Source organism: Astatotilapia calliptera, chromosome 4, assembly GCF_964374335.1.
Source record: "Astatotilapia calliptera chromosome 4, fAstCal68.1, whole genome shotgun sequence".
NCBI classification, from domain to species: Eukaryota; Metazoa; Chordata; class Actinopteri; order Cichliformes; family Cichlidae; genus Astatotilapia; species Astatotilapia calliptera.
In genome coordinates, this window is record NC_137425.1 from 31,285,596 (window position 1) to 31,308,706 (window position 23,111).

At 41.6% G+C, this 23,111-nt stretch overlaps 1 protein-coding gene across 1 annotated transcript; it reads right to left on the reverse strand.

Annotated features, from left to right (window-relative positions):
* Positions 1-1,916: 1,916 nt before the first annotated feature.
* Positions 1,917-10,775, reverse strand: pyya (peptide YYa). Its single transcript, XM_026166041.2, has 4 exons — positions 10,122-10,775; positions 7,683-7,870; positions 2,438-2,518; positions 1,917-2,335 (listed from the first exon to the last, which is right to left on the reverse strand). The coding sequence occupies exons 2-4, from the start codon at positions 7,868-7,870 to the stop codon at positions 2,311-2,313; spliced, it is 294 nt and encodes a 97-aa protein (XP_026021826.1). The 5' UTR covers positions 10,122-10,775; the 3' UTR covers positions 1,917-2,310.
* Positions 10,776-23,111: the final 12,336 nt, after the last annotated feature.

The window sequence follows — 23,111 nt, forward strand, 5'->3', positions numbered from 1 at the left end:
ATTAAAGGGCCAGTGCTTGTTTTGCTTTCACATTTTTTTCTATTGTTATAATTAATACATGAGCTATGAGAAGAATGTGTAAGTGTGAGAGCTTTTGTTTTTCCATCACAGTTTGTCCTAGAAATACTCAAATAAAATACATAAAAAGAAACATAATGATACCAGTGAGAAAGATACCTTTGACAATGTGATGTTGGTTTTCTCCCTGGTATTATTAGGCCATCTTTGCCTTCAGCATGACTGTGCTCTGGGATTAATTCTTCCTTTCTTTTGCTTCATGCCCCCCAAATTCAACAATAAAATAAGATCTGGTCTCTTTTACTGCAGCTGTTTGTGTTTGTGTGTTTTAGCTCAATACTCCTAAATCTTCTGTCCCCACAGTAAACCCTCTTTCTTTTGTGCACTGCATATTAACCCTGTATGTTTCCCTAAGCATATAACCTGATAACTTTCATTTAAGCTTGATATTTTGTTACTGTCAGCATATCCTGTGACACATTGATGCATCTTATTCATCCACACCATAATGATCTTTTGTTGTCCAAGAACAATTAAACCCACACACACATTGCAGTTTGACTCAGTTCCACAAGGACTATTCAATTGCCAGAAACATTTCAGTATTACAGATTACAAAACATGACAGTATAAACCAGCTATAAATGTCTCAGAAAGCACCTCAGTCTTTATTTAAATATAACACTATATAGTTGCATTTTCAGTGCATTATCTATTCTCACCCAGAACAAGTGACACAGTAAGAGTAAGAGATATAGATTGTGTTAATATCAATAACTCTCCTCATTAGAGTTTTTAACACTCAGAAAAACTGAAAAAAAGAGAGAGGGGGATGGGGTGGGGGGTCTTATTAATTATTTTCCTTTTAAAATATTTCGGCCTAAAGCTAAACCTAATTTTCTGAGCTGTGTCCGCTGTTGCTGCGGGTTATTTATATTTATACTGTATTATTTATATCATTATTTTATATTAACTATTGTTTCAAATTTTCTGAGTTCAGAGTAATGTGCAAATCACACTTTCAAGATTAAAGCTATGTGTTTAACAATTTTCCTGATTTTGCTACTCTATCCTTGCCATTTTTTAGAAATGTCAGAAGAAAACTGATTGAAAGGTACTTTTTGTATTCACATATTGCAAACTTAACCCGAAGTTTCACCACCAGGAGGCAGTGTTTTACCAGAAAGTGTTAGTGTAGTTGCCAACTCCTTTAAAAAACAAATAATACAATATCTGTCCTGAGATCTGGGTGATGCCGTGGCTAATGTGGTCATCTTACTGTTCTGGAGTTTCTGGAGTTAAACGGTGTTTGGGCTTTTCTGCACTGTTAGCAGCTCCTAAAACCTTTAGATTAAAAGCTTTGTTCTTACCGATGTAGAAGAAACAATGTCAGTTTACCGCCAGAATCATCCTTTACTCTCCAAGAGCTGTCTACGAGTCGGACTTCAGTGCACATCCTCAATTTGCTCCTATTGTATAAATCTAAACGTGGTTTATTTCCCAAAGTTGGCGCTGGTGCTTCTTTGCTGTTTCATTCAGCAGAGCACCTATTCCTCCATATCTAAGCGTTCAGCAGCATTTCCCTTGCCATTAATTGGAGCCTGTGCAGAATGGACACTATACTGATTACTACTATCTTTTAAATATATCTCTTCAACACAATACATTGATGTTTTGGACAAAGCCATTGTTTTTTGTCAGTCTCTTAGTTAAGTTTAGAAATGTTTTTGGGGAGGACGTTAAAATACCTTATTGGAGACAAAGGATCAGTTGAGAGGCAAGTCCCACTGTAAGATCAATAAGAAGTCTGTTGAACTCTGAATCAGGCAAAGCTATAGTAGCGGGTAGAATTAAAATACGGAGTTATAAATGAACATAAAAGGCCACAAAAGAAAAGATCATGAGTCCTTGGGAACTTTTATTCTCACAGAAAACATTTGATTCACATATTATGATGTTACTTTTCACAATACAAACAGCAAAACAAGAATCTCCTCCAGTCTGATGGACAGTTGAAGGACACCAAAGCTCACACACACACACACACAGACACAGTTCCACCTTCTGTGATTTCATATACATATATATTTTATTTTAATAATAAATTATGTACAGTTTTGTTGGAGTGACAGAGATGTGAAACAACAACAGGAGAAACAGAGGGAGGTTGTGATACGTCAGAGATGCTCTTTTGTTGGGTTTAGAGTACAGGGAAGAAGAGGCACATGTCGGCCCCTCCAGGTGCATTCTGGGATGTACCCGGAGGGAATGTCCGATGAGGAGGGAGGAGAATCACCACATGTAAGAGTCATCATATCTGTTGAAAGACAGAGAGAGGAAATAATGTGCCAATGAGAGAAGAGTGTAAATTCTTTAAGTTCATGTGACATCTTCAGTTTTTACATTTGAGGATCTTTACCTTGATCTCTGGTCTCTGTTGTTATCGCCACCAAACAGCAGCTCTGCGACCACGTCCTCCTGAGCTGAACGCTTTCCATACCTGAGAGTGAAGAAGACATTTTTTTTATTGTAAATTGCAATTGTGATCATTTTCATGAAGTTAAAGCTCAGTCTTTATGCTTTAATGTTGGCATTATTTTGGAAAAATAGATATTCATGACAGTTTGCCTCTGTAAATGTTTCTGTTGTTTAATAATCATTGTTAGTGGAAAGGTTCACCATTCTCCCCCTCGACTCAGACCACCACAGTGCATTTTCTGTTCTCGAAACGACTGCTGATCCAAACACTTCCTAATGCTGCTGTTTCACTCTCCTTTACAAAAACAGATTTGCTTTTATTGTAAATCAGTCACACAAAGTGCAGCTCATTGGTATAGAGTCAAAATAGAAGCAGCAAGGATCCCTTATACACTGACCTTTAATCCTTCTATAAGACTGGATCCTAAATTACCCATGATACAACCATGAATGCCACATTGGTGGTTGCTACAGAGGTCTCTATATAATCCATAATAATCCACGTTTTTTAACAGATTTTCAAGAATTTAGTTACAAATATGAAAACACACGCCCCTCAAAGCTTGATATGAAATGAGATCTGCAGATAAGGTGCTTAGTCTTTTCTCCTGCCTTTTGTGGCACATGATTGCATTCAGGTGGAATGATTCTACAGCATACATCTTTCATGACTGCACACATCCTCTATATTATTGTAGGGATTATTTATCTGACACAAGATAAAATTTAATCTCTAGAGCCACAGGAAAAAATATACAGCTGTTCGTACAGGCTGAAAATCACTGAGTTGGCTGTGGCTCAGGTGGTTGAGCAGATCAATTACTGACTGGAAGGTTGGTGGTTTGATCCTTGGCTTCCCCAGTCTGCATGCCAATTATCCTCGGGCAAGATACTAACCCCAAGTTGCCCTCTGATGCGTTCATCGGAGTGTGAATGTGTGTGAATGTTGGTTAGTTTGCTCTTGAGTTTAGAAGTGCTTGTATGAGTGGGTGTGAATGAGGTTGTTGTATATAGTCCTTTGAGTACTCTGGGAGAGTAGAAAAGTGCTATATAAGAATCAGTCCATTTACTCATGACTTAGAAACCATAATAAGTTTAACCTCATTTGGCTACCGATGAAACACGCACGTCTTTTGTTGAGATATACACTGTATATCTGTATATACACTAATACATTGTGCCGCACTGTGGTTTTAGTCCCCTTGCCACTGGTTTATAAAATCAAGCCTGTAGCCATGCAGTTTGCCTTTACAAACAACTAATAAGTCATTCTGCTGTTACTGTGATAGGATGTCACCATTGTCAGTTCATGAAATTTCTTCCCTCCTAGCTATTCCACAGTCAACTGTAAGTGGTATCATTGCAAAGTGTATGCATTTAGAAATCACAGCACCCATAAGTTAGATTGGAGCTGTCAAATCCTGAGGCGCATAATGTGTAAAAGTACACTAAAGTACCAACAATCATCTGACGTAAACATCAGCAGAATATGAGCACTGGGAACTTCATAGCATGAGTTTTCATGACCATGCCGCTCCTGTAACTGTTATATGGTATATTTAATATTGTAGGTGGTCCAAAGGTCTTAAGTCACCCCACATTTCTATATATGTGGTCATGAATAAGAGTTCTCCAGGCTTTCTGAAATATTTCTGAAGTTTTCCTTTGGCCATTGACTGCTTTTCATTCATTTATGTGTAAGTGAATGTTTACAGAGGAGTTTTTTTGTTTCTTTCTTTCATGTCTTGTGAAGACAACCAACACTGACCCATCAATGATTCAAGGATGATTCAAGTCACACAATTCAAGGGTTGGATTAGTTTTATCAAAACAGTTTGAATAGTATCTTTAGGTACTTTGTTACTAGCATTCTGTTGCATAAACATATATGTTTCCATTTCTTTAGTTGGATCTATGAATAATGCCAAAGATAACATTGTTTCACCAATAGCTGCTCCAAAAAAAGTGATTCCGAAAGAAAGAGTTATTAACGGAAAACTGGATATAATGTGCCCCACGTGCTGTTTGCTGAAGCATTAGAAATGGTCTCAATGAAACGGTGGCTGTCAGGAAACCATGCTTAAGGAAGGGAAATGGGGACAAAGGTAGCCCAAATTATCAACCAGTGCCAGTAGGTCTTCTAGAGTGATAAACCAAATTTGAAAGTTCTGTATGAGTATGCACAGAAGAGCTCACGAGAGGTAAAACTGTGAATGTCTACAGCAATCTGTGTTATAGAATAAAGTTGGCCATACCAAATTTTGACTTTCAAGCTTGTTAAAATGTAGCTTTATACAATGCATTCTCATGTATGTATGTACACATTTTAATAAAACGCTGCACCTATTTTCCATTTGTGTAGAAAAATACTTTTTAAAAATGAGAAGTCAAGACTTTTGCACATCTCCACGACACTGTCTTTATGACAACACAGTTTCAATTGTCTGTCTCTAAATTTTCTCTTCCACTGCGCTTTTGAAAGTTCTCTTTGTGATTTTCTGCACCGCTTAGAGTTTAGAGTTCATTCTTAATCAACCTTACAATTTCCTGTTTTATTTTGAAAGTTATTTCCTTTTTTTCCTCACCCTTGTTAGTGTTTGATTCAGTTTGCCTGGGGTTTGTTATCCTGTTCCCTGGTGTGTGTTAAGTGTCTGTTCCCTAAGACTTTGTTAGGTTGTTTGTATGTTGTTTGCTTTTGTTGGTACTATATTTGTTTTTTTGAGATGTGCTTGTCATGCCGTCACTTTGGACACTTTGTGTTAATCAGGTTTTTTTGGTTTTTTTCTTATTGTTGGCAGGTTTCTGTCTGTGATTGTGTCCTTCCTTTCGAAATCATCAGCAGTGTGCAGCAACCTGATTCAAACCAGTGACCACATTTATTCCTCTCACAACAAACACATGACTTTTGGGCTTTGGTTCTGGTGCGTCACACTTGTCTGTCAGTCTGTCACCTGTCTTCTCTTACCTCTACCTTTCCAAGCTGTTCCCTTTTGTTTGCTGCTAATGCTTTAATGTCACAGTCAGATTCAAATTCAAGAGTGTGTGTTTGTTTTAATGTGTGTACGAGGCTGTCATTTCCAAGTCTGGCTGGGTTTTTATCATTCCCTTGATGGGAAACCAGGGTTCCAAAAGAGCCTGCAAATGTAAAATCACAGAGCCGTTTAACTGAAAATTTACTTGGTAATGTGTGTGTGTGTGTGTGTTTATGTGTGCGAAACAATCATCTCAGGTCCCGCAGAGCGGCCTGCAGTTCTTCTGTTTTCCCATCAAACATCTGTTCCACCTCCCCTATGACCTCAGCACCCAATCTTATGCTCCGTTACTTCCTCAGTGTGTGCTTCCCTGCAGGTAAGCAATCAAGAAGCGCACATGTACTGTTTCAGCTGTCACACAGCTGGCAACATATCAGGATATAAAATGTTTTCACCGCTGGTTGATACCTCAATCTTCCTACCAATCTACCAATATTTTTTTCTTTAGCCTTAATGTGTCCTTTTGCGTCTTCTTCTCCCCAGTGGTGAAAGAAATGCTCGGATTTCTTACTTAAGGAAATGTAATAATATTATACTTTCAACATTTTCTGTTAGTGCTGCACTGAAATGATCAAGCAGGTTCACAGGCTCACGCCTGCAATTCCTACAATTGTGGGACCTTAATTTAAATCTAAAGCTCAATCTAAGGATTGAGTGTTCTTTTGAATTAATTTTTAATTGATTAGTTGTATGGATATTTGTAAAAAAAGAAAAAAAAGACAAAAGTCACCAGAATTAAAATCCATCCTCTTTAACATCTTCACAGTCCTTCATGTGTTAAAACAGCTTTCTGTGAAATGTTTGAGCCAGTTGGGGATGAACGTGTCTTTGTTAGTTTTGGTATTTTTGATGTATTTGTGTATAATTTTCCATATAATTTGGAGTAGTAAGAAATGTTACTTACACTGAAAAGCGTGGCTACATGTGATGGTAACTGATAAATGCAATATTTAAATATTAACATTGTCACAATATAGCACATATGATATAATAACTATGCAAATTTTACTTTTGTTTTCTTTTGTTCATTTGTGGTTACACCTCATAGATCTATCAGTTGTATCTAGTGTGTCTAAACCTAACAAACACTCACACCCACTGTGAAAACCATAATGTGCACCTCTCTAGTGAAATGCAAAAACTTTCTATAGCACTGGATGTATTTAAATACCAATGGCCTATTTGACTTTCATGAATGAGAACAGATAGCTCCCGAGTGTGACTGTTTCCAATGATGAAACACCCTCTGACAATTCCATACTGGTGATCTTTATACCTGAGAGCAGCAGGCTTTAGCTTGGGCCCTGCTAACTGAATTTGGGCTTCTTTCTTGGGTCGGTCTGCGCCGATTTTATTGCTCTGGTCCCGCTCATTTCGAGGCCTGGAGGTTTCAGAGAGTGGACAGTAATCTAATCTATAATCTCATTGTGTGAAGTGTTGGGGAGGAAGAGGGTGTACATCACACATTGACAGAGCTCCAGGCTTATGTATGAACCAGCTTGCTTTAATGACTCAAGGAAGATAAAATGAAGTCTGGACTAAAGTAAGATCGGCAGGAAAGAAGCAAGAAAAGGCTCAAGTTCCCCACTAACACATTTAGCTTAACACCTACAGTTGGCTCAGGGTCATTAATTTTGAGGGGATTTTTCAAGGGCTGTTTATGAGTGATTTAACTCACATACTTTCTTCATGCCCAGCTTCATGTGGATCATCCACAACAGTAAAAACAATACTTAAAGACTTGGGAAAGGTTATTAGTGTGGGACCATTAAATATTCATATTGGTGCCCTGCCTTGCAGGATTTTTTGGTGGAAGAAAACTGAACAAAAAAATTAATTCAAGCTTTTTTGTTTTTTCGTTCCACATTTTCAAATATGGCACACGTCATTTCATTGGTGATGAAGCAGATTGTGCTGTATCTTTTTTTCTTGTTTTTTACCTTGTTAAATTTACCTTGATATCCTTATTGAAATTTAATGCAGGAGATGAAAATGGTTTCTTTATTTGTTTGGAAATCACCATTTTCCTTCAAGTTCAGTCATTTTCTCATGGTACCAAATCTAAATGTCATTTGAGCACCACATTCATTTCAAGGCTGTCCTGAACAGCGGTGCCTGTTGGGCACACACTCGTGTATGTGTGTGTGGTCATACCTCTGCCTGGTGATCAGATTGATGTAGTGTCTCAGGGCAGTGTAGTATTTGGCCAGCTCTTCAGGAGGAGCATCCTCTCCTGGGTTCTCGGGTTTGGGGGGGTAGGCATCAGCCAGTGTTCCCAGACAGACCAGCACACACAGCACTAAGGCCACCAGCACTGTCCAAGGTTTCAGTATCACAACCATCTGTAACAAGGCACATAAATGCTATGGAAATCTAACCACTGTTGAAGTCTAATTTCCCATTGATTCATAATGAAAAATAACAAAAAAGAAGGAAATAATAAATAAATCCTAAATGAAATCTTACAAATAAATAAATACATTAAAAAAGATGCTTTGAGTCTAATAAAGGCTATTGCCCTTTCCTGTCTAATGACTAAACCTTCGACCCGTACCATACCTCTCCTGAGGGGTGCAAATGTCATCTGTTTTCATCTGTAATATCTGCTCAGGCTGATGAGTAAACGGAGGTGTGTAAAGCGGTTAAACAAGTCAATATATACCTTTAATGTTTTTTAGGGCTTTGGGCTGTGATTGATTTTTTGTCAGCTCTTCCCTGAAAGTTGTTGTCTTTTGAAAGAAGATGAAGAAAATGGGTTTGTCTCTAGAGGAGGAAACTGATTTCACGCATCTTCACGGAGGCTGTGGGTTTAATGGAGTTTACAGAAAGGTTTAATTTGCATTAATAATAATAATAACTAGCATGCTGTGTGAGGAACTGGATTTCCACTGAAGTGTATCAGCTTTATGACGATTATTTCATTATCACATCATACCATTACCAAATCTGCTCCTGCTGTTACAATTATTAATTAGAATCCTGGATTAAAGCCTTTCAACAAAGAGAGAAATCTTGCTGTAACTTCTTGTTGATAACTAAACAAGTATTTTTTTTTACAACAACAAACTATAAATCTGTGTATGTCTGGATTAACAGTCAGATAAAGTAACTGCATGTTCATTTTCCCCAGAAGTCACTGGTTTGCTCCACACCAGGTCTGCACAGATTTAAAAACTGCAAACTCGTAAATTTGCACAACTAACATAAAGCATAAAAAAAAATCCCTCTGTCCTCTGTCTGACTGTGGAGTCTGTGGTGGAAATGTCCAGAGGCTGTTGAAAATGGCAGTAAGGAGCTTAATTATCACTTGCATTAGTTTGGCCATTTCACTGTTTAATTTGTTTCACAATTAATTGAATTTTAAAAAAGAGATCTAAATTGAATTTCTTTTTTTTTCCATTCAGACTTACAGAAAACCATGAAACTAACAGACGCTCACATCTGACAAGCTGCACCAGCTGCTTCAGGATTTACCTTCTGGGTGTTTTGGTCTATATGCTGTGCCACATTTAGCAGCGGATCGCACACCCACACTATTTAATCAGGCCAGAACTAGCAGTCTACAATCTAATTGTCTTTTAAAACTCTGTATGTAAATCTTGTCTAACCAACAACTTAAAAACAAAAAAGAACCGCAATATTTTGTGAAATCCTTAAAATAAAATATTATTGTAGCATTTCATTTATTTGTTTGTTTGTTTATTTATTTATTTATTTGCGTTTTGCGACTTTTTTCGCATTTTCCATTTGCAGCAGTAAATCTCCACCAAGACTCTTGGTAGAATAACTGTATTATGTGAATGTGGCCTTCACCTACCATGAGTACTATGTTGCTGGAGTGTGAACCTCTCCAGCACGTTTCCTATTCTCCGTGCATGTGTGGGAGCAGATGAAAGTGTGCCAGAAACCTCTGCTCTCTACCCCCACTCGCACCCTGCAGCCCGGCTATTTATTTATTTGCTTATTTGCTGTATTTTCCAGTCCTTTTCTAAATAATTGCATGGGGTGAATTATAGATTAAAGTCGGAGTTGCTTCAATAAATAAATAAGAAAAACGTATATCCTCCTTTTATGTATTTATTCATTTGAAAAATATAAAATATTATTTAAAAAAAAAATAGCAACTGAGGCCACTAGATTTTGTTCTAAGTCCTTTTCCTTCCTTCAGCAGGTCTTATAAAGCTGATCTTCAGAATTTAGAGCAGATCTGATCAAGTTCAGCAACAGTGACCTTTGCGCACATTTCTGCTGTAATCGGTTATATTGAAGTTCTGCTTTTAAAAAAAATACTTTTTAGACGAAACAGATGTGGATCCTGAGGCAAATCGATGGCATGTGTTGTGTGGTAAAACTAGGCTGAGCTGTCCGTGGTACTGAACGCGCTCCAGATGTCACCTCAGCCAAGCTACTGGACACCAATTAACGCTTAAAGGCAAGCGAGCAGAAGAAACCTTTTATTTTAAGTACGTTTTGCTCAGCAAAGTTGCGATTATTTTGATTTATTTATTTACCGGTATATAAACAAATCAACAAATCCCTATTGGAGTCAAAGAAAGTTAAAGCACGGGTTGTGTGAGAAGTGTGGAGACTTACTTTGAGAAGACTTTGGAGGTTACAGGTAGACGTGGCAGCCACAGGTGGTCTCTCGCAGCAGCAGAGGGTTTACTCTCTCTCCTCCTCGGTGTCTTGTTTTCACTCTGCAGGTCGCTGTACCTTGCTTCCAAACTCCGACAGAGGTTATTTATACAGTTTAGCAGCAGCGGAGAAGGGAGGGGTTACACCGCGTGAGTGTGTGAGGGAGACGGGTGGGAGTAGAGGCCGAATGAGTCAGATAGCGATGGTGATGATGATGATGAGACATTACTAAGGAGTCGGTCACGCAGTCAGTCTTGTGTTTCTGATGACATTTTGGGCCATGACACTCAAAAGCTGCATCAGTGCAAAAAGAAAAAAAAAAGAATGTTTAGTGAGTTTCCATCTGTTTACTCAAAGCTCTGCATAACCCAGACTGGGCTTATCTGGCCACCAGAAGTCCTGGCTCAACTATCCAGTAAAGCAACCTGTTACATTCGATATGTATCTCACGAGAAATCAGTCAAATATGATCCAACATGTCCAAATGGAAACCAGTAGTTGTCCAAACAAAGTGATTCGTTCTTGCTGGCTGAGGTTTCCGTGTATTCGGGGCAGCAGTGAATCAACTCTGGGTTATGGAATACATATTCCCAGTCAAACTGAAATCTTTGTGTTTTGGCTGATCTGTGGAGATTAACCACGTGCACACCACTGTGTCTGAAGTTTAGCTAAAAACGTTTATTGTGTTTCGTTGCATGTCAGTCTGCTCGGAATGCTTTCACTCTGTGACTCAAACTGTTGCGATTTCTGCCACCAGGCGGAGCCACGTGAGCAACTGTGAGGCTGACGGACAGACAGACGGACAAAAAGTCATTTCACCGTAAAGTAGTTGTGCCAGCGTCAATAAAGAAGCGTGATGACGCAGGTTCCCAGTAGTCCAAAGCTGTGACGTATGAGCACCTGAACGATATGGCTTTACGTGTCATGCATACCCACAGCCCTCTCCCCCATCGCCTTCACTCCCCTGTGAATTTTTCCCGTTTTATTGATGAAATCCGTGTTTTGCTGCAGGCCTGAGTTGCTGCTTTGTTTTCTTTTCCTGGTTGAAGACCTGCTTCATCTTTACATCTGACATGTTTGCATGTAGTTCATTAAACAGTTGGTCATTGTCTCCTCACTGGTTAATCCATCACTTCTGTACTTTTTTAACATTTGAATTCATTTATTTGAGACCGTTGCAATAACCACGGAGAGGCAAAAACAAAAAGAAATATTCAAACATGGAATAAGCTGCACAGCCAGTAGTGAGGTTAGGCCTTCACAAGTGGAGTTTGAAGATTTCGATTAGAAAGAAATTCTCTGTAGCAGGTTTTAGTAGAACGCTAGAGGCATTTTATTTCTGTGTAAAACAGCTGAAGTTCACAGTCACGTGTTGTGAAATGTGCTTAAATATTCTTATGTGTATTAAATCTCTTAATATCCAACAAGTGATAACAAACATTCAGGCTTAGAGGCAGGGTTTCTATATTTCTAACAACAAAGCACAAAAACATTTAACAGAAAAACTGTAATGTCAAACACAATGCATGAGCCTTCAGTTTGTTTTGTTACCTGTGGCTAATTCAGTGAAACGGTCTATTTAAAGAAAGAAAAATAATTATTTTTTTCTCAGACAATTTGAGTGTTGAACCAACAGAGGTAAAATTATGGAACACGCTTTATATTTACACACATACATTCACAAAAGCCACATATGGAATATGGATCAGTATCTTGCCTGTACTTTAGCAGGCAGACTCAAGCAGCCAAGAATTGAACAACCAAACATCTAACCAGTAAATGACCTGCTCCACCTGATCCACAGCCACCCAAGGTAACAGCTATAGGTGACAAGTGGTATTTCTGCCATTTGCAGAATGTGACACATAATAATCGGTTTAGTTGAGTTCTCAATTTTTAGGCCAGATTTACTGACATTGGTGTCACTGATTCTGTGTTTCGTGGTAGTACTTTGTCTGTGCCATTTGGTTTGGATTGTGGAGCTTTTACTGACCAAATGTCAGGATGTTTTGCCAGGTTAAAAAAAAAAAATAGCCAGAGACTTCAATGGACCTGAAAACTAGATTTAACAGATTTTTTCAATAATAGATTTTAGTGAATATTAATAGTAATTTTAATTTTCTCAGTTCTTAGTACAACTGATCAACTTAACTTTTAAGCCAGATACCCAAATAAAAACATTTATATATATATTTATATTTTTATAAAGGTATTGCTTTGGTCACTCTTATTTCTTTCCTAATATCAGCACAAGCAAATAATGTGCATGTGATGGACCGAGTTGAAAAACAGGAGGAGCCCAGGAATTATTAGAAAAATATAGTTTCCATTTATTTAACCCCCAAAAATTATATTTACAAGACTAATAAATGTTGAGCTCATAAAAGAGGTCAAAGAAACAAAACTGAACTCAGGCAAAGACTGCAACCTTAACAAACCAAATGACTGCCCAAACATACATAATTGACCTAAACATGAAATGACATACAAGGGTATATATAATGGCTGATCAGACCATTGTGACACATGAGGGGTAACAAACAAAACACAATCATAAATCACAAACGATGCAGTACAATCTAGTTTGTTAATAAACTAAACACTAAAGAAGAAAATCAAAAAACCCCATTAAACCCTAAACTCAAATATTTAATTAAATACAAATACTTTGTTTTTAAAGTAAAGAAAACACACATTCCCCCTTGGGTCCCCTCCTTGAATCGCTACCTTATCATGGTGGAGGGGTTTGTGTGTCCCAGGGATCCCAGGGGCTATGTTGTCTGGGGGCTTTTGCCCCCTGGTAGGGTCTCCCATGGCAAATTGGCCCTGGGTGCGGGACCAGACAAAGAACGATTCATAAGACCCTTATGAAAAGGACACCGAGGAAACAGTTTACCCTGCCCGGGATAGGGTTACCGGGACCCCGCCCTGGAGCCAGGCCCGGGGAGGGTGCCCGAGGGCGAGCGTCTGGTGGCCGGGCCTTAGTCCATGGGGCCCGGCCGGGCACAGCCCGAAGAGGAAACATGGGCCCATCCTCCCGCAGGCCCACCACCCGCAGGAGGCGCCATAGGGGTCGGGTGGATTGTGTACCGTGTGGCGGCCAGGAGCAGAGGCACTGGCGGACTGACCCCCGGCTGCCAAGACTGGCAATAGGGACATGGAATGTCACCTCTCTGGTGGGGAAGGAGCCTGAGTTAGTGCGTGAGGTTGAGAGGTACCGGCTAGATATAGTCGGGCTCACCTCTACACATGGCTTGGGCTCTGGAACCAGTCTCCTGGAGAGGGGCTGGACTCTGTCTCAGTCTGGAGTTGCCCCTGGTGAGAGGCGGCGGGCTGGGGTGGGTATCCTAATATCCCCTCGGCTTGCTGCCGGTACGTTGGGGTTTTTCCCGGTGGACGAGAGGGTTTGTTCCCTGCGCCTTAGGGTCGGGGAACGGGTCCTGACTGTCATCTGCGCTTATGCGCTGAGTGGCAGTTCAGAGTACCCAGCCTTCTTAGAGTCCCTGGGGAGGGGGGGGGGGTGCTGGAGGGTGCTTCACCTGGAGACTGTTGTCCTGCTGGGAGACTTCAATGCTCATGTGGGTAACGACAGCGAGACCTGGAGGGGCGTGATTGGGAGGAACGGCCTCCCTGATCTGAACCCGAGCGGTGCTTTGTTATTGGACTTCTGTGCTAACCACAGTTTGGCCATAACGAACACCCTGTTCGAACATAAGAGTGTCCATAAGTGCACGTGGCACCAGGACGCTCTAGGCCGTAGGTCGATGATCGATTTTGTAATCGTATCACCAGACCTGCGACCACATGTTCTGGACACTCGGGTAAAGAGAGGGGCTGAGCTGTCAACTGATCACCACCTGGTGGATGAGATGGATCAGGTGGCGGGGGAGGACGCTGGACAGACCTGGTGCACCTAAACGCGTAGTGAGGGTGTGCTGGGAACATCTAGCAGAGGCCCCAGTCCGCGAGATCTTCAACGCACACCTCCGGCAGAGCTTCAACAGCATTCCGAGGGAGACTGGGGACATTGAGTCCGAATGGACCATGTTCAGCGTCTCCATTGCCGAAGCTGCTGCATTGAGCTGCGGCCGCAAGGTGGTTGGTGCCTGCCGTGGTGGTAATCCCCGAACCAAATGGTGGACACCATAGGTGAAGGGAGCCACCAGGCTGAAGAAGGAGTCCTATCGGGCTTGGTTAGCCTGTGGCAGCCGACAGGTATCGACAGGCCAAGCGGAATGCGGCTTGGGCAGTGGCTGAAGCAAAAACTCGGGTGTGGGAGGAGTTCGGAAAGGCCATGGAAAAAGACTTTCGGACTGCCTCGAAGAGATTCTGGCAAACCGTCAGACGTCTCAGGAGGGGAAAGCGGTGCTCTACCTGCACTGTGTATAGTGCTGGCGGAGCGCTGCTGACGTCGACTGAGAAAATTGTCGGGCGGTGGAAGGAATACTTCGAGGACCTCCTTAATCCCACTGACACGTCTTCCGAGGAGGAAGCAGAGTCTGGGGATGAGGGGAATGACCCGCCAATTTCCGGGGGCGAGGTCACTGAGGCAGTTAAACAACTCCTTGGTGGCAGAGCCCCTGGTGTTGATGAGGTCCGCCCCGAGTTCCTGAAGGCTCTGGACGTTGTAGGGCTGTCCTGGTTGACACGCCTCTGCAATGTTGCGTGGAGATCAGGGGCAGTACCTGTGGACTGGCAGACCGGGGTGGTGGTCCCCATCTTTAAGAAAGGGGACCGGAGGGTGTGTTCCAACTACAGGGGGATCACACTCCTCAGCCTCCGTGGGAAAGTCTATGCCAGGGTGCTGGAAAGGAGAGTTCGTCCGTTAGTCGAACCTCGGATACAGGAGGAACAATGCGGTTTTCGTCCTGGTCGTGGAACACTGGACCAGCTCTTTATCCTCTCCAGGATACTTGAGGGTGCATGGGAGTTTGCCCAACCAGTCTACATGTGTTTTGTGGACTTGGAGAAGGCATTCGACCGTGTCCCTCGGGGTGTCCTGTGGGAGGTGTTGCGGGAATATGGGGTGTCTGGCCCATTGCTACGGGCCATTCGATCCCTATACAACCGTTGCAAGAGCTTGGTTCGCATTGCCGGCAATAAGTCGGACTCGTTCCTGGTGGGTGATGGGCTCCGCCAGGGCTGCCCTTTGTCTCCGGTTCTGTTCATAATTTTTATGGACAGGATTTCTAGGCGCAGCCAAGTGGCGGAGGGCTTTCGCTTTGGTGGCCTCAGAATCTCATCTCTGATTTTTGCAGATGATGTGGTTCTGTTGGCTTCATCGGGTGAGGGCCTCCAGCTCGCACTGGAACGGTTCGCAGCCGAGTGTGAAGCAGCGGGAATGAGGATCAGCACCTCCAAATCTGAGGCCATGGTTCTCAGCCGGAAAAAGGTGGAGTGCCCACTCCGGGTCGGGGATGAGTTCCTGCCCCAAGTGGAGGAGTTCAAGTATCTCGGGGTCTTGTTCGCGAGTGATGGGAGAAGGGAGCCGGAGATTGACAGACGGATTGGGGCTGCAGCTGCAGTAATGCGGACGCTACACTGGTCCGTCGTGGTGAAGAGGGAGCTGAGTGTAAAAGCGAAGCTCTCAATTTACCGGTCGATCTACGTCCCTACCCTCACCTATGGCCACGAGCTGTGGGTAGTGACCGAAAGAACGAGATCGCGGATACAAGCGGCAGAAATGAGCTTCCTCCGAAGGGTGGCTGGCCTCTCCCTTAGAGATAGGGTGAGAAGTTCGGCCATCCGGGAGGGGCTCAGAGTAGAGCAGCTGCTGCTCCACATCGAAAGGAGCCAGCTGAGGTGGTTCGGGCATCTGACAAGGATGCCCCCTGGGCGCCTCCTGGGTGAGGAGTTCCAGGCATGTCCCACCGGGAGGAGGCCCCGGGGCAGACCCAGGACACGCTGGAGAGATTATATCTCTCGGCTGGCCTGGGAACGCCTTGGTATTCCCCTGGATAAGCTGGAGGAGGTGGCTGGGGAGAGGGAGGTCTGGGCCTCTTTGCTTAGGCTGCTGCCCCCGCGACCCGGCCCCGGACAAAGCGGATGAAGATGGATGGATGGATGGACATTCCCCCTTCAGCAGGAAGTGGTGGTGTGGTCCAATTATCTTCTTCATATTTAATGGTTTCAAACCCTGGCTGCCATCTTTTGTCCAGCAACTCCCAGGGATGATGGCAGGTAAGAAATAAAAAGACAAAGGTTAGTCAGAAAGCAAAGAAATGAAGTAGTATGAATACATAAGTAAACTAAATGTGCGCGCTTACAAATAGAACAAATGTATCCAAACCAATCAATGAAATTATTGGCAACTAAAATGTATTACTATGTTCAAATGAAGAATGAAAATACAAAAGTTACCGAATTTAGAGTGTGGCCACGGGTTTGGCCATCACAGTGCATTTACCCTCATAATTATTTTATTCTTAAATAAAATGATCTTCTAGTGGAAATATGGACTAGAGTTACATTTACGTTCTTCCTAACCACTCAAAGTGCTTTAAAAAGGTTTCTATGAGCCTTGTTACTTGTCCAAAACAGAGTGGACAGGATTTACTGAAAGCAAGAGAGGGTTTAAATTCAATAGATAAGCTTGAGTGGAGAACTTCCTCATATAGATCTATAGCACTTATTGATCATCCTCTCTACAGAGCAGTTGGTTTGCAGTCATTATCGTACCAATTAAGAGGCCATGCACATGGGAGTGAAGAGAATTAAGTCAAAAATGTCATGGATGAGACATGGAGTGGGGCTCAAATGCTTGTAGCACTTTCACACATTGTGGACCTACTGGGCTAAATGAGCTTTCTGACAAGAACATTACCAGCATGCTTAAGAGAGACTTTCAGGCCTGACTGATCCCGCTGGTTGCATCTGCAAAGACAAAGGGGAATGTGAAGTAGCGTTTAGGAGGGGAAAAGGAGCTTGCTTGTCAAGGAAAAGAACTCTTTGCTTTGTTTGTTCTTCTAGAATGTATTCTATTCACATGATTCTCTAAACTGTACTCTTGTGGTTTGCACCTTAAGGACAACACTGTTGAATTTCTGATATAAATGTTATATCTTATTGTGAGACATGGTGCAAAACTAGGTGCATGGCTACTCAGTGTTTTATTGTTACTTTTGTTTTTCTTTGTTAGTTTTTTGTTTCTTACAATAATACAGAGAAAACCCCAACTATCAGATGACCCCCGAGCAAGCACCTGGCGACAGTGGGGAGGAAAAACAACTTTTTAACAGGAAGAAACCTCCAGCAGAACCAGGCTCAGGGAGGGGGAGCCATCTGCCATGATGAGTCATGTGGGTCTGAGGAGAGAGGACAACAGACACACTGTGAAGGAAAACCAGAGATTAATAATTAATAATAACTGTTTATTAAATGCAATGTGGTGTATAAACAGAGAATAAAAAGAGGCAAGTGAAGAAGAAACACTCACTGCATCGTGGGAAGCCCCCCAGCAACCTATTGCAGCTTTAGGATGGCTTAGTGTCACCTGATCCAGCCTGAACTATATGCTTTAGCAAAAAGCAAAGCTTTTTATCGTGAAAAGTAGAGATGGTGTCTGTCTCTTAAAACCAAACTGGTACCACAGAAGAGGGCCTGAAAGCTGAAGGCTCTGCCTCCCATTCTACTTAGAGGGATTGAAAATATTAATCTTGATTTAACAGAGAACCAGTGAAGAGAAACCAATATGGGATAAATATGCTCCCTCTTTCCAGTTTGTCAGCTTCGGCGCCTAATAAGCTCATCACTGAACCCACTTCAGTTTGCCTACCAGCCTGGCATTGGAGCGGATGATGCCGTCATTCACCTCCTACATCGTTCCCTCGCTCACCTGGAGACCGCTGGAAGCACTGTGAGAATCATGTTCTTTGATTTCTCCAGTGCCTTCAACACCATTCTTCCCTCGGTTCTAAAGGACAAGCTGGTGAACTCTGGAGTGGACCATCACCTCACTACCTGGATCCTGGACTACCTCACCGACCGACGACAGTATGTGAGGACTCAGGGCTGTGTGTCGGACAGGGTCGTCTGCAGTACGGGGGCCCCACAGGGAACGGTTCTTGCTCCGTTCCTCTTCACCATCTACACTGCAGACTTCTCCCACAATTCCACCCAGTGCTTCCTGCAGAAGTTCTCTGATGACTCTGCAATAGTCGGCCTCATCACTGATGGGGACGACAAGGAGTACAGAGGTCTGACCCAAGACTTTGTGGACTGGTGCCAGCTGAACTACCTCCAGATCAACGCCAGTAAAACCAAGGAACTGGTGGTAGACTTCCGCAGGCACAAGCATTCTCCACTGCAACCACTGAACATCCAAGGTATGGACATTGAGGCTGTGGACAGCTACAGGTACCTTGGTGTTCATCTGAACAATAGACTGGACTGGACTCATAACTCAGACGCCCTCTACAGGAAAGGGCAGAGCAGGCTGTACCTGCTGCGGAGACTCAGGTCGTTTGGAGTGGAGGGCCCACTCCTGAAGACCTTCTATGACTCTGTTGTGGCTTCTGCTATCTTTTATGGTGTGGTCTGCTGGGGCGGCAGCATCTCTGCTGGGGACAGGAAGAGACTGAACAGGGTGATCCGAAGGGCCAGCTCTGTTCTAGGATGCCCTCTGGACCCAGTGGAGGTGGTGAGTGACAGGAGAACGGCGGCTAAGCTGTCATCCCTGTTGGACAACATCTCCCACCCCATGCAGCAGACTGTGACAGCACTGAGCAGCTCCTTCAGTGGGAGACTGCGGCACCCACGGTGTGGGACGGAGAGATTTCGCAGGTCTTTCCTCCCCACTGCTGTCAGACTCCATAATAAAGACTTTAACTGATCAAGCACACACATCCATACATATGCAATAATACTAAGTGCAATAATCCTTTCTGTCATCGTTGTATTTTTACTCAGTTGTATATAGTATTTGTATTTGTATTCTATTTTTATCTTATTGTATATTTATTTTATTTTATTCTACTGTATATAGTATTTTATTTTATTCTATTCTGTACAGTTGTGTACTGTATTTATTCTTATTGTATTCTAATTTTTGCCTCATAACTTTTGCACTGTCCACTTCCTGCTGTGACAAAACAAATTTCCCACGTGTGGGACTAATAAAGGTTATCTTATCTTAACATTCTCACTGCAGCATTTTGAGTGTAATTTAAGGCTTTTCAGGGAGTTTTTAGTGCATTTGCATAATAATGAATGGTGGTACAGCCTAGCATTAATAAATGCCTGAATTAGTTTTTCAGCGTCACTCTGTGACAGGCTAGGGGAGAAATCCAGTCCACAGATTTTTCAATTCAGCAGAGATGGAACTCAAAAGGATTTCCTCTGAAAGCCGTCCCACATAGGAACTGTCAGTAACTTGTGGTTCAGGATCTTTTGGTGACAATGAAGATTTGGTGGACTAAGATCTTCAAGTTTGTTCACTGATCAGAGCAACTTCAATGTGGAATGTCACTTTTATAAACACCTAATACTTTGAACTTGATTTGTAAAACAACAATGTGCCAAAAAGAGCCTAGATGTGGACTAGCATTGATGAAGGACTCTTGGTTTGGGGTAGATTTGTTTTCTAATAAGGCTCATTGTGGATAATGTTGCACAGAAATAAAATGAACAATCCACATTTCACATTTTTATATTAAGGAGGATTTTGTGAAAGCAGAGCGATATTACATATTACTGAAATATAACTAATTTGACAGATATCAGTTGTCAAACCCCACCACTTATTTATTATGCCGTGTGCCTTTTGTGTCCAGCTTGAATTACTCTGTTGAACTCACACTGAGGTGAGTAAGGTAAATGTAACACAATGCCACTGAAACATAAGAAGTGAAAAATACAATCAAACATTAGATGTCAGTGCAAAGTGTGAAATCCATAAAAAATCAAATGTAATGAGTCTGCTGCATTATGACACAGCTTTGAGAGAATATAATAAATAAATAAAGATGTAACACTTTATGCAGGTTTTTGATTAATTTTCTTTTTTTCTTTGCTTGAAGTGAAACAAACGACTGCCTGGAAGGTAAGAAATTAATCTTGAAGGAAGTGTTTTATTTTCCAGGTGTAGGAATTGGAATGTAGTTGATTGTAATGTGTGCTAATTAATTTCTCAGTCACCTCTCAAATATAAATCTCTATATGTGTAAATAAACTTTAAACATAAATCAAGGACATTTGTGTTTGGTTTGTAAAAATCCTTAACAAAATCCTATCAATACTGTGCAGTGTGCAAAAATTGCAAAAACAAGACAAGACGATACAGACACAAGACAGTGCAATGGAAATGTGCAAAACACTGAGTACTGTGCAAAAAGTAGCTTGGTGTCTGAAGGTGTGTGTGAGATACTACAGATAAGTTCTTGGTAGTGACGTATATGAAGGTGTGCGTGTGTGTGTCATTCCAGTCACTGAATGACTGGAACTCATTTCTCCAGCTTACTCGCCCGTCTCTCTGTTGTCTCTTTATCATTCACACAGAGTCAATGAAAGCTGTATAAACATCTTTGCACTCAACCCTTCTCTGTTCGCTGAGCAAACATAGTAGCCAATAGCTTACTCTGTGTGCACTTGATGGAGAATGTAGGTTTGTTTGGGGAAGCTAACATACCTTAGTTCCTTCCACAAATATCACCTGTGATAATGCATTGCTAAAAGGGCAAGGCAATTACTGACCACAGAGTGTGTGCGCGCATGTGTGTAGGTGTCTACCCAGGAGGATATGTTTACACTGCCAGTGACCCTTATCACTAAGTTCCAACTTAATCTACGAAATGAGACATATGGGAAAAAAGGATAGAAGCTGATTTTATGACAGCATTAAAGACAAAGAATGAAACTGAAATGACCTGGAAAATTACATTGTCCTGAAGGAATGTACAGGCAGACTTCAAGATATTGACACAAACAGAAAGTGCCCATTGTATGGTGGGTGTAATATTGAGCTACCGTATAATATCTTTGGCCAGTATTGATTAGCAAGTTAACATTAAAGGTGTGGGGCTAGTTATTTGCTAATCAATCCTAATTAAAGAAGCTATAATAAATATTTTATATTACTAGTCGATTACAATGATATGTGTGGAGGGGCGTGGTTTGTGGCGCGGCTGCGGGGGAGGTGGACACACCTGAGCTTGATCAGCTCATCACACCTCCCCTATTAAACGTGCTGGGACCTAAGAAGCTTTGTTGTTGTATATGTGTGGCTGGCAGCTGAAAAGCTGCAGCCGAGGGTTTAAGGAGCAGCAACTGGGAATAAAAAGTGCTGAAAGAATGCAAATATATGATTGTGTTCGTCATTCTTTCCACAATATGTTAAAATTCTCTTACAATAACAAGCAGAGTTTGTGACTACTTCTAGAAAATCCCACTTTTCTCTATTCAGTGCAGCCGATTTTTCTCAGCTTACTGCGGTCATTTACACAGATGGTTGGATACATTTTTTGTCCAACTACACCAGAGCATGGAATAGCTTGTTAAAATTGTACAGGTCTCAATAAAATAAGAAATGTGTCCCAGAGCAACAAGCGTAAACATAAGGTCCAATAATACAGTCTATGACAGTGATTAACTTAAAAAAAGTGCTTCCAAGTTTAATAGCCAAAGAACATTTTGGAGTTTTGTGCTTTGTTGCTGATTATTTCTTCAGTAGACCCAAGTGTTGAGACAATGACGTCTGGAAAAAGCAACAAAGATGCTGAAAGGCAGGAGCAGACTGACCAAGTTGACTGATAAAATCCAAAGGCAAGATAATCTAAAATGTCCAAAGAAAACAAAGACTAATGAAACAATTAAAAGAGACAAAAAGACAATAAACAATTTTTAACATAATAAGCAATAAAGACTGGCTGGAGGGGAAATTCTCATTTTCATAATATTAACTTTGCAAATTAAAAAAAAAATACACTTACAGATAACCACTAAGTTTTAATGTGGTGACAGAGTCTGAACAACTTGGAAATGAAAAGAGTCTAACCACTGGTGTGTTCAGGTGAATCATCTTGAGCATAATCACATGTTTACTCTTTTTAACCAGAAGACAAGAGACAGCAAAGGCTCAGAGGAAAAACCTCAGCTTACCATCAATGTCAAAACAAATGACACCAGAGGAGTCGTGTGTGTCACAGTGCGTAGCCTTAAGTTCCTGACCAATGTCACTGTGTGATCACTTGCACTGATTCTCACAGCAGAAGATGAGGCAGTCCTTGTGAATCCCGACACAGTGTAGCAATACTTTAATGTGTCAGTCTGGTGTGGCAGGACCTGCTCTACATAAGTCAGTCACAGTGCCCTGACATGCAAGCACATACACACATGTTGCTTTCACAAACCTCTAATAGACCCCTGGTGACTAATAATTATAGATCTCTTTAGTCACTTATAATGCATGTATACGCTTTCATTATTGTTTATTTTGACCTGTATTAACTTAAATTTAACAGTATGGCTCTGTCCTGGGACCATCCTGCCCTTCCATGGATATATGTTAACAAAAAGCACATGTAAACTAAGGAAAAACTTTTTTCATCAGAAATCATTTTTGCAAAAAACATGATAGCAGCTTTGCCATCAGAAGACAGTATTGCCTTCTTTGCCTAGACATCATGACTTGGTGAAAGTTTGACCAATCGTGAAGACTTAATATTGCAGTTTTTTTCCTGTTTGTTTCAATTACAAATTATTGATGATTTAAAAATGCTAAAATATTCATTGGATTCATTGGTCAACTAGGACATACCTCAAGTACTTATGATCTTTTACATCTGATGTGTGTTTGAAAATGTGTCGTATTACTTTTTTGATGAACTTTGATTCATCTATCAAGAGAATATCATTCCAAAAAGTCTGGTCTTCAGAATCAGAATCAGTTTTATTGACCAAGTACATGTACACATATGAGGAATTGCACCGTGTGAAGCTCCAGAAGCTCTTTCC